The 11,364-nt window shown below is 39.9% G+C and overlaps 2 protein-coding genes across 6 annotated transcripts; one reads left to right on the forward strand and one right to left on the reverse strand.

Annotated features, from left to right (window-relative positions):
• Positions 1–233: 233 nt before the first annotated feature.
• On the forward strand, positions 234–4,087 carry rabepk (Rab9 effector protein with kelch motifs). Of its 5 annotated transcripts, none has more exons than XM_061061923.1 (8): positions 234–347; positions 692–800; positions 880–1,034; positions 1,844–1,999; positions 2,308–2,472; positions 3,214–3,363; positions 3,536–3,685; positions 3,818–4,087. In XM_061061923.1, exons 2-8 carry the CDS (start codon positions 748–750, stop codon positions 4,042–4,044), a joined length of 1,056 nt encoding a protein of 351 aa, XP_060917906.1. In that variant the 5' UTR covers positions 234–347; positions 692–747; the 3' UTR covers positions 4,045–4,087. The 5 variants fall into 5 exon arrangements, with proteins under 5 accessions (XP_060917906.1, XP_060917907.1, XP_060917904.1 ...); XM_061061924.1 differs by having other exon boundaries at positions 695–800; XM_061061921.1 differs by lacking the exon at positions 234–347 and adding an exon at positions 435–451.
• A 163-nt stretch (positions 4,088–4,250) lies between these two features.
• Positions 4,251–7,441, reverse strand: hspa5 (heat shock protein 5). Its single transcript, XM_061061920.1, has 8 exons — positions 7,269–7,441; positions 6,934–7,165; positions 6,681–6,818; positions 6,477–6,589; positions 5,997–6,387; positions 5,645–5,882; positions 5,392–5,559; positions 4,251–5,266 (listed from the first exon to the last, which is right to left on the reverse strand). The coding sequence occupies exons 1-8, from the start codon at positions 7,439–7,441 to the stop codon at positions 4,698–4,700; spliced, it is 2,022 nt and encodes a 673-aa protein (XP_060917903.1). The 3' UTR covers positions 4,251–4,697.
• Between the last annotated feature and the right edge of the window lie 3,923 nt (positions 7,442–11,364).

Genomic DNA, 11,364 nt, shown 5'->3' on the forward strand with positions numbered 1-11,364 from the left:
TAATTGATAAACATTATGTTTCATTGATAATAATATCGGGATTTGGTTGAAGTTAGTCGCGACATTATAAGGCTCTGGGATGGCCAAGCAAGTGAATTGAACTGCGCATGCGCTTTGAGAACTACAGCAACTACGTTTAGAACGTACACAAACAAAACAATTTACGTACAGTTTTTTTTTTAACGTAGAGCTGTTCTGTGTTTGGGTTGAGTATGTGTGGCTAACTTTGTGAATTCGCTTCGCTGTCACTGCTGTTACTGAATGGATGTAAGACAACGCTGCAAACGAGCAACGTTTTGTATTTCTAAGACACGTGTAAGTGGTCTCTTTTTCACCCGGAAGAACAGGTCAGTGTGTAGGAAGCTCTTCAAAATGCTCATTCGAGTTAGCACGTAGCAGCTCGATACCGCACTGTGTGTTCACAACTCATTAGCATGACACATGCATGAAGGTTTATTTTACAGATGTTACTCACAACTGGGTCTTACAGGCCACCCGTTTGCAAAAATGTCTATAGAAACTCCTTAATATTTGGATTATAGAGATGTCATGTAAGGGCTTCTGTATATGTGGTCGTAATGACAATATTATATCGACAATAATGTAGACCAAGGCTAAAGGTTTGTCACTTTAGTAACCTTATTATTTACAATCTATGGTTTGTAAATTGTATGTGCTTGGTTGATGACAGCAGCAAGCATCAAAAGGAACAATAACACATGGTCCATTCATTCATCCTTGACAGTCATGGAGTTTCTCCCTGTACTTGACCCACTAGATAAACCGAAAGCAGGAATATGGTAAGTAAATGTATCTAATAGCATGTTGATGTAAAAGGTCACTGTTTGTCTTTGTCTGAACTTTTACTTTGTTCAACAGGTATTCTTTGATGCCCAGAGGAAGTGCTCCAGGTGTCAGTGTGGGTCACACCTGCACATTTATTCCTTCTGCAGATGAGGGAAAGGGAAGCATCCTTATTGTTGGAGGAGCAAACCCAAGCGGCAGTTTCGCACATTCCAACATCATAAATCTAGGTCAGTGGTTCTCAAACTTTTTAGACTGCGTACCACCATTATGGTAGACGTTAAAATACACTGTAGGCCTATTTCAACACATATTTTTAATGCAAGAGGCAAATTAATTATTTATCACTGACTGCTGGCAGGCACACTGTAGGCCTACTAAGTTAGAACTTGCACACACAAAAGTGCAGAACAATAAAAATGACAACTTTATACCAACAACCTGTTTGGAAATACATACATTAATCTGTTAATGTAGGCCTACATTAACAGAATATAATATATCTGTTAATGTAGGCCTACAGCTGCTTGCTGTTGTTTCAGTACTGAACTATAACAGAATATCGAGCGGAACTTTTCAAAACGCGAGGCGTACTCCTGTTGTTGTTTATGTCTGTGCGCACGAGCATAAATTGAGCAGATTAAAGTTGTTTGTTGCAAAAACTAGATTAATTTAGAGGGGAAAACACATTTGATATAAATACAACCCAGTAGATACAAGCTAGATAAGTAGACAAAGAAAAAAATTGTCGTTTTATGCTGAACGGGTTTGTTTTTTATATTGCGGAGATTTCTTTGCGTACCACCACAGGGAGCCCGTAGTTTGAGAACCACTGATCTAGGTAATTGAAAGAAACTGTGCAGAGATATTATGTCTGCAATTAAAAGCAATTAAAAAAAAAACTTTGACTGACTTTGATTGTGAAAAACCATATTGCTAAAAAGTGTTTATCATTGTTGTTTACTTTGAAGTGTCATCTGTGTTCCCATGTCTTTTATATTGTTAGACATGTTTGGGGTATTTTTCTTCTCTCCCCCAGATAATCATGAATGGGACATCCCAGAGTGGGAGGGTTTGGACTCGCGGTATGAACACTGCTGCTTTGTCCCGGAAAGCTGTCCTCAGAGCCTGTGGGTGTTTGGAGGGGCACAGCAGAGCGGCAACCGCAATTGTATCCAGAATGTACAGCTAACAGGTAAATCCCAATTCAAATGAACCCAGTACTCTCTTATTTTCATTAGGCAAATAGCACTCAGATGGTTTCACTGATTAATTCTAATTCACATGAAGAAGAGGTGCTAATATATTGTGTATGTTACTTTGGAATTATCTGGTGTAGCGATTAGTTGTAGTGAAAAATTAAAGTCTCTCTGCCCTCCTTCAGACATGTTTGTAATCTTTCAGATATATAAATAACTCTATTAATGTAACAGTTTTTTTGTTTTTGATTATTTTTTAACCTGTGATGTTCCCGTTTCTGAACAATTATTTCTGTGTGACCAGACAGTGGGTCTTCCTGGAAGAGTGTGTCTGTGAATGGTAAACCCCCCAGCCCTAGAACATACCACACCAGCTCCGCCTGCCTCGGGGAAAGACTGTACGTCTTTTCGGGTGGGGAAGCAGGAGCTGCACCTGTCGCAGACCCCGCACTTCACGTCTTTGATACAGGTTTGTGTTTAATTAACCAGCTGCTCAACATACAGTAGGTGTATCATACAGAGCTTTACAGTGGTATTAGCCACTGATTCCACAATGATAGAAATGTTTCACCTGTTGGAAAGCACTGGTAAAACTTTGTATCACATGCAAAGCTTATGAACATGTTGTATATTCTTGCGTTTCCAACTCCCAGTCATTATTTCTTCTTGGTATATTGTGTTACAAGGAACTCTGACGCAATTCTGCAGCACATTTTTGTTGTTGTTGAATAATGCTGGACATACAACGTCTTTCCAATTAACTTCATGTTTGGTTTCTATTTCAATTCTCAATTTTTCTTTTTGAAATTTGTTTGTGAAAGATCCTGTTAGAAATTTCAGTTTATGTCAATTTTGGCGCCCTCTGTGGACAAAACAGTACATCTTATTTCACTGCTGATTTTTTTCCTGTACATGTATAAGAATTGTTTTTTAACAAAAAAATTCACGCTACTTACTAAACATACTTACTTAAATGTATCACTGATTGTGAATATTTTCCATGGAAATTCTTTTGCAGCGAGCTGTAAATCACCTCGTACACCTACCCCGCTGCAATAGTTACAGACATTCAAAAAAAAAAGTATAGAAACTATCAGAGTTGTTTGCTTTTGTAGGTCATATAAGGACATCCCTTTTAATTTCCGTCTGTTTCATGACATAGACAGCAATACCTGCATATGGGATCACTTTTATCTTCGTTTCCCCCCAGCCTCTTCCGCCTGGTCCCAACCGGAAACACAAGGCAGACAGCCGCCAGCCAGACATGGCCATGTTATCGTAGCAGCAGGTTCAAAGATCTACATCCATGGGGGCATGGCTGGGGACAAATTCCACAACGACATGTTCTCTCTCGATACAAGTAAGCCCGATCTCTCCTGAAGTGTAATATGTTTTGTGTGTGATTAAAAAAAAATCTATTTTCAAAGTTTTCTCAAGTTTCCTAAATGATAATACAAGATTAAAATAAAGAGACTTGGGAATGTCATGTTTGTTTGATTAAAAAAATAAAACAAAGTGTCTACTGTTCAAAGAGATCATGAAGTGGGAGAAGGTGCAAGTCAAAGGAGATATCCCACCAGGAGTAGCAGCCCACTCAGCTGTGGCTCTGGGAAAGAACATCTATATCTCTGGGGGAATGACAGCAGAAGGAGCGAGCAACTCCATGTATAGATTCAACACTGGTACTAGAATTTTCATTAATCTTGTCATTGAATATTTGTACCTTATCACATCTTAAACAGAAAGTTGTATTACTACATTTAAAACTGTGGTTGAGAAGTTTAAACCTCCATTGTTATCCATTATGTTTGCAGACAAAAGTAGATGGGTCCTTATGAAGTTTGAAGGGGATATGCCCCCCGACCGCCTGGACCACTCCATGTGTTTATTGCCCTGGACGGTGCATGCTGAGGGGAATGGAGATAAGGAGCAGGCCGACAGCCCAACAGCCTCAGAGACAATACATTTGGCCTTTGTATTTGGAGGGATGGATACCCAGGGTGTCATTCATAATGACTGTGTTGTGACTGTGGTTTCATGATGTAATACTCACTCAATAAGTTGAAATAAATTGTTTTTAAGAACTCTTATGCCTTGATTAAATCAACAAACCCAAGATACATTTTTTTAATTCTATAAATACTGAAATGGCGGGTTTCTTGAGAATTCATCTCAGTGCTACAAAAGGCTGAAATATTGATTGTGACCAGGTACACTATGAAATGAATGCAAATGACAGACACCAGATTTTAGATTTTGTATCAAACATTTATTTCAATGTCTTTCCAGAAGTACAACGACCAGATTCAATAAATAACTTTTAGCCTCGACTGTGGACATAATGAGCCCTTGATCCCACAGACTTCCAACTCAAATGACCCACTAACACCTGCCCCAACCCACCCACTAAGTCCCTCCCCACTACATCAACCCCAACAGGACTGCCTGAGAACAGCAGCAGCAAGCCTCATATCCAGGCTGACGAATATCTCCGCCTTCCAGCGAAGAGAACACCTCTCACACACTGAAACTTATTTTTTTTAAGTCTTTCAGAGGATTCAGTAGGGTTGCTTGTTATGGCCACCCCTTCCCAACCGTTCCTCTCACGATTTGAGTCTCATCAGTTCAATATGTACATCTAGGTGCCACTAACAGAGAGGCAAGGGGCGACAAAACAGTTGATGGCAAACTTGCCTACAACTCGTCCTTCTCGTCTTGCTCGGCTTCTGCGCCCTCTGGTGGTGGTCCTCCTGCACTGCCGTAAAGCTTGCTGATAATTGGTTGTACCACCTCCTCAAGCTCCTTCTTCTTAGCCTGGAAGTCTTCCAGCTCAGCCTCCTGGTGCGACTCCATCCACTCAATCTTCTCCTCTACTGCCTTCTCAATGATTTCTTTGTCCTCATCCGACAGCTTGCCGCCAAGCTTTTCCTTGTCTCCGATCTGGTTCTTCAGAGAGTAAGCGTAGCTCTCCAGCTCATTGCGGGCGTCGATCCTCTCCTTCAGCTTCTTGTCGTCGTCGGCGAAGCGCTCTGCGTCGTTCACCATGCGCTCGATGTCCTCGGGCGTCAGGCGGTTCTGGTCGTTTGTGATGGTGATCTTGTTCTTGTTGCCTGTACCTTTGTCCTCGGCTGTGACGCGCAGGATACCGTTGACATCGATCTCAAAGGTGACCTCAATCTGTGGCACACCACGAGGGGCGGGAGGGATGCCAGTCAGGTCGAATGTGCCCAGCAGATGGTTGTCTTTTGTGAGAGGACGCTCACCTAGAGAGAGAATCAACGATTAAACTTTTGCAAAATTCAAAAACAAAATTTTGGATAACAAGAAAAAGCAGCAGATATTTTTTAACTTTTTTTTTCTCTTCATGTTGGGTATGCACAATTCTTACCTTCATAAACCTTAATGGTGACAGTGGGCTGGTTATCAGAAGCTGTAGAGAAGATCTGGGATTTCTTTGTAGGCACCACAGTGTTCCTGGGGATCAGTTTAGTCATCACTCCTCCAACAGTCTCAATACCAAGAGTCAGGGGGCACACGTCCAGAAGAACAACATCACCTGCAAGAGAGGAACATCATTAGTACACAGTATAAAAGCTAGTTCAGTGAATTAGATAAAATGATGTGAGACGACGTTGACATACCAGTGTCCTCCTCTCCAGAAAGCACTCCAGCCTGCACAGCAGCTCCGTACGCCACGGCCTCGTCGGGGTTGATGCCTCTGGAGGGCTCTTTGCCATTGAAGAACTCCTTCACCAGCTGCTGGATTTTGGGGATACGGGTGGAGCCTCCAACCAAGACAATCTCATCAATGTCAGGCTTCTTCAGGTCAGAGTCTTCCAGTACTTTCTGCACAGGCTTCATGGTGGAACGGAACAGATCCTGTAAAAAGAAGAAAGGTTCAAGTGTTAGTAAATCATGTTTCATAAACAAGAGGGTAACATTATATTAGAGTTACAGTTTTTCTATAACCAAAATGATAGCTCAATTATTTACCATGTTGAGCTCCTCAAACTTGGCACGGGTCAGGGTCTCGGAGAAGTCCTCTCCCTCAAAGAAGGACTCGATCTCAATGCGGGCCTGGTGCTGAGCGGACAGCGCCCTCTTTGCCTTCTCGACCTCACGACGCAGCTTCTGCACTGCCCTGTTGTCTTTGCGCACATCTTTGCCGGTCTTCTTCTTGTACAGCTTGATGAAGTGCTCCATGACGCGCTGGTCGAAGTCCTCACCGCCAAGATGAGTGTCACCATTGGTTGCCACCACCTCAAACACACCGTTGTCGATGGTCAGCAGGGAGACGTCGAAGGTGCCACCACCAAGATCGAAAACGAGGATGTTCTTCTCGCCGTCTCTCTTGTCCAGACCGTAAGCAATGGCGGCAGCAGTTCTAAAAAAAATTGAGAATACGTTAATACAAAAATGAAGGGAAATATTTTACAAACACAACAACAAACATCATTTTCATTCAAAACTTACGGCTCATTGATGATTCTCATGACATTCAGACCAGCGATGGTTCCAGCATCCTTAGTGGCCTGACGCTGGGCGTCATTGAAATAGGCAGGGACAGTGACCACAGCATGTGTAACCTGACAAAAGGATGAACTCATTAGCTTTGATTGAACATTATTTTGATGAGGTATATATTTTAATGTTTTTTTTTCTTCATGTGTTTTGTACCTTCTTGCCCAAATAAGCCTCAGCAGTCTCCTTCATTTTAGTCAGCACCATGGCAGAGATCTCCTCAGGAGCAAATGTCTTCATCGTGCCACCACCAATGTCTACCTGAATATGGGGCTTGCTCTTCTTCTCAGTTACCTAAAAAGAAACACGAATCAATGTTACACACAGAAAATGAAGCTCAAACGATACCAAAAAAAAAAAAAGGACCTTAAGACTCTTAACAGTAACTTTAAGAAGTGTGGAAACTTACTTTGAACGGCAGGTACTTGATGTCCTGCTGCACAGTCGAGTCTCCCCAAGTGCGGCCAATCAACCTCTTGGCATCGAAGACCGTGTTCTCGGGGTTAGACGTCAGCTGGTTCTTGGCAGCGTCACCAATCAGACGCTCACCCTCGCTGGTGAAGGCCACGTACGATGGAGTGATGCGGTTACCCTGGTCGTTGGCGATGATCTCCACACGCCCATTCTTGAACACTCCAACACTAAAAAAGGAAAAAAAAAAACATTGAAGAAATGATTAGTGTTATCCAAATGGAAAAGTTGCACATAAAACAATTAAGACAGCTGTCACTTTTCTCTATTTACCATGAGTAGGTGGTCCCGAGGTCGATTCCAACCACAGTCCCCACACTGTCCTTCTTGTCGTCGTCATCGGCAAACACGGTGCCGGCCACCAACATTACAACCCACAGCAGCTTCATCTTTGCTTGCTTATACTCCAATCTGTGAAAAAAAAATCTACAGGAGAAACAAATCATTAGAACAATGTGGCTTTGCCTTACTGACGTGTGACCCCCCCTGTCTACCATTTCACAAAGCTAGTATCAAACAATGATGGATTTGTCATTTTATGGGATTTTGGGAGTCATGGTGTTAGAGAAGCGTGGTTTTTAGCCAGAGAAATCACAAAATGTCAAAGTCTTAAAAGAACATGGGTCAACTGGGTGGAGCAACAACACCGCCTCTTTCTCAGTGTTAACACCCCTAGCTACTTTTTTTTTTCTCCCCCCCCATCCGCCGGTACCTAGCTTAACCACGTTGGCGTGCTTAGCAGACATGCAAGGCAACATATCTAACCACAAGGGCCCGTTACTTTGGCATATCACATTGTTTAACTATATGCATAAAAAGCTACCGAGCAAGTTTGGTAAAATATATCACTATCGTCATCACCTCAGCTAGCTTGATGAGAATGAAAATTGTTTCACAACGTGGAAGAAAAAAAACAGTAAAATACAACGTCGTCACATTATCATATTCAAAGAATTCGTTCACACGTACCTGAATAACAATATCGTCAATTAATTTAACGGCCTTCACGTTATCTCGGATAGGACCAGCCTCTCAACGCTCAAGCGTGTCCGTCTGTTCTGTCTTTAACGTGTTTTTTCCTTCTGTGAAGTGATGTTGAATGAACTGCGCTCTCTCCATATATAAGCCGTCACTTCTTCCCAATCGTGGAGGCGCGCGATTGGCTGAGCGGCTGCTCGTTGGAACGCGCCGATTGGTTCCCCGCGGCACGCTGGCCGACGCTGATTTGCGCACTCTCGGTCTTGGCAACGTCACCGATACTGACCCACTGTGCCGCTGCTGATTGGCTGTCTGTCAGGCGAATTCATGAACACAGTTGGAGCACTGACACGCCACTCTAGATTCTAGGGAAGTAGACTTTTTTCACTTCACAGTATAAAGGCTTACATTTGAAGTTAGTGCTGCTTTTCTTAAATAATCTATTCACGTGTATTGGATTAGCATCTTTAAAAAAAAAATATATATTTAACCTTTATTTAACCAGGTTGGTCCCATTGAGATTAAAAACCTCTTTTTCAAGGGAGACCTGGCCAAGACAGGCAGCAGCAAAAACACAAAGTTACAGAGAGACACAGTACAATTTACAAAGCACAACATTTTGGATTAAAATAGAGCCATCTGTGAGTCATATCTGGGACTCAGTTGTTCAAGCAGCCGAGCTAAAACATCCTATAGAATCTGCTTCCATGTCTTTCATTTTAGATTTAAAAACATTTAAGGACACCAGCTCCTTGAGCTTTAAGTCATCCCGCAACAGATTCCAGGCTGAGGGTGCAGAATACCCAAAAGCCCTTCTCCCAATTTCTGTCCCAAATTCATGTCTCTGTTGTTTAAAGTGGTTTGCTGTGTTACTATCATGGCATCATGAGTATAGCAGCCTAATGATGACTCAATACAATGTTTGAGAACTGTACAAACCCTGTGTAATATGCATGTGACTAATCAGCCTTAAAGTGAAGGTTGTTACATCAGACGAGTTAGATTGTCTAGACGTTGCATCATATAATGTACACAAGTTCAATTAAGGCTCAACATCCCCACTTAAAATGCAAGAAACCTGCAGTACTTTAAACCTTGACTTTATGACAGGCTCACAACAGCTTAAATTACAAATGCACTTAATTATTTTGTACAATATACACATCTGCAGGTCGAGGAGCACAGACAAAAAATCACACTGTATTCTACTATGACCCACAGTCACTTATGACAGAAGTCCAAATAGGTCAAGATTATGTAACTGGTTGCAATAGCTAAGTATTGTCACATCATTCTGTATCGGATGTCAATTGTGTTTGTTTTAATCATGATGCTCTATGGTTTTCCAACAAACACACAGTCTTCCTCTGTTGTAGAACCAATGTATGGTGTAAAAAATACAAGAAACAGTGAAAAACACTTTTATGGCAGGAATCAATCTGCCACTGGGGTGGGGATCAAAAACAAATCAGCTTGTTTCAGGAATTTGTAGAATCGTGGATTGTTTAATAGTATCACTGATCTACTTTCTTTTTTTCTTTGTTTCTCTTTTATTATTTATTCATTCAATCATTTATCCATTAATGGGTTGTTTTAAGGGGTTCAAACTGTAGAAAAGAGAGAGTTACAGAAAGTAGAAACGTCAGCAAACTCGATGTGTCGTTAAAGAGCATTGATGCAACGTTGCTGGTCTGGAGCACACAGCTGCTCTACCCTGATTAAAATATGTTATTCTACTATATTGTTTCAATGGGTAACACCAATATAGTTAATTAATAATAATACATTTTATTTATAAACGCTTTAAAAAAACCTCAAAGACACTTTACCATAGTTAAAAACAGAAAGAACAGCACAGTAAGGACAGACTAACAGACATTGCAACATTACACACAAATCATAAAGATAACAACAATAAAGGTCAACTACAGAAAACAGAAAATACATCACAATCATACATTAAAAGCTTGTAATTAATCATTTGTAGCAAATTCCTGAAACTGTTCACACTCATTTCATGGCTTTTCTACTAATTTTGCCCTATATCTTGAAACCAGACGGAATAATCCACAAGTAAGAAGCTTGATTCTAGAAAATTCATGAACCATTCAGACAAAGAATGATTGCTGATTGTGTCCTGTATGGGCTTGAGCACCAACTGTATCATTCTACATTTCACCTCTACAGACCCTATACATGTTTTTGTCTTTTGTGTAGGTCAGTCTTAATCAAGCCATAGTTTTTTTTCTTCCTAAAATTGAAAGTAGAACTATGACACTATACTGTAGATGAATGCTGGAGGGAGTGACAAACATCATACACCAAAAACAGTTAATCCAGCAAAAATACAATTATTCATGTATAAATTAATCATAATTTACAATTTGCTACTTTTTCCTTTTTGTCTTTTTATTTCCCAAGTTGGGAAACCCAATTGACAATAATAATAATAATAATAATAATAATAATAATAATAATTATTATTATTATTATTATTATTAATAATAATAATAATAATAATTAATAATTATTTATGTGCAAGGATATTAAAGAAACTTAGAACATCTCAGTTAGAAACCAAAATATCGATTGTTGGCCTTGGTTGAGTAAATACTGGATTAAAAACTATTATTTTATTGAAATATGTTAGGTCGGATTGATACCAGTAGCTGCAAATAAATTATTATTATTATTCATGTTTTTTGAGCTGTGGTAACAAAAAAATGTCCCCATAATGGGGGATCAGATAGGTTTTATCTTATCTTATCTTATTTTACAAACTGTAAGTATTGCTATGTTATTATCATTTTGATTAGACCTATTTACATTTATTATTACACTGGATTTTCTTGGAGGCTTATAGAATAGAATAGAATAGATGTTTATTGCCATTTGCACAGGTACAGGACAGTACAGGTACATTGGAATTCGTGTGCGTTTCTCCCTGAGTCAGCTTCTACAAAAAAATTAAAATTATATATAAAATAGACTAGCATTGTAAGAAAAAAAAGAGTAGAAAAGTACAAAAAAAGTAAAAGTAAAAATAAATAAGTTGTAGTAACAGCTACGTGATTTAAAATAAGCTTTACAGAAGTTATACACTGTATTAAAGCAAAGATATAATACAAAAAAAATAACAAGGGGAACACTGTACAATGAAATGAAAACATAAATAAGTTTTCTTATTGCACTTATTATCTCTTATTGCACCTGAGGTTACAGGCTATAGGTTACAGGCTATAGGTTAGGCTAATAGAGGTTATAGGCTAATTAAATGTGAGTGAACTTCATAAGAGACAAAAGTGCATATATGGATGCCAAAGTTGTTATCATTAATGTCATATTAGCTCCGCAAATTGAAAACAGGCTACAATGTTTACATTTGTACACG

The sequence above is a fragment of the Labrus mixtus genome, chromosome 17 (genome assembly GCF_963584025.1).
Source record: "Labrus mixtus chromosome 17, fLabMix1.1, whole genome shotgun sequence".
Classification (NCBI taxonomy): domain Eukaryota; kingdom Metazoa; phylum Chordata; class Actinopteri; order Labriformes; family Labridae; genus Labrus; species Labrus mixtus.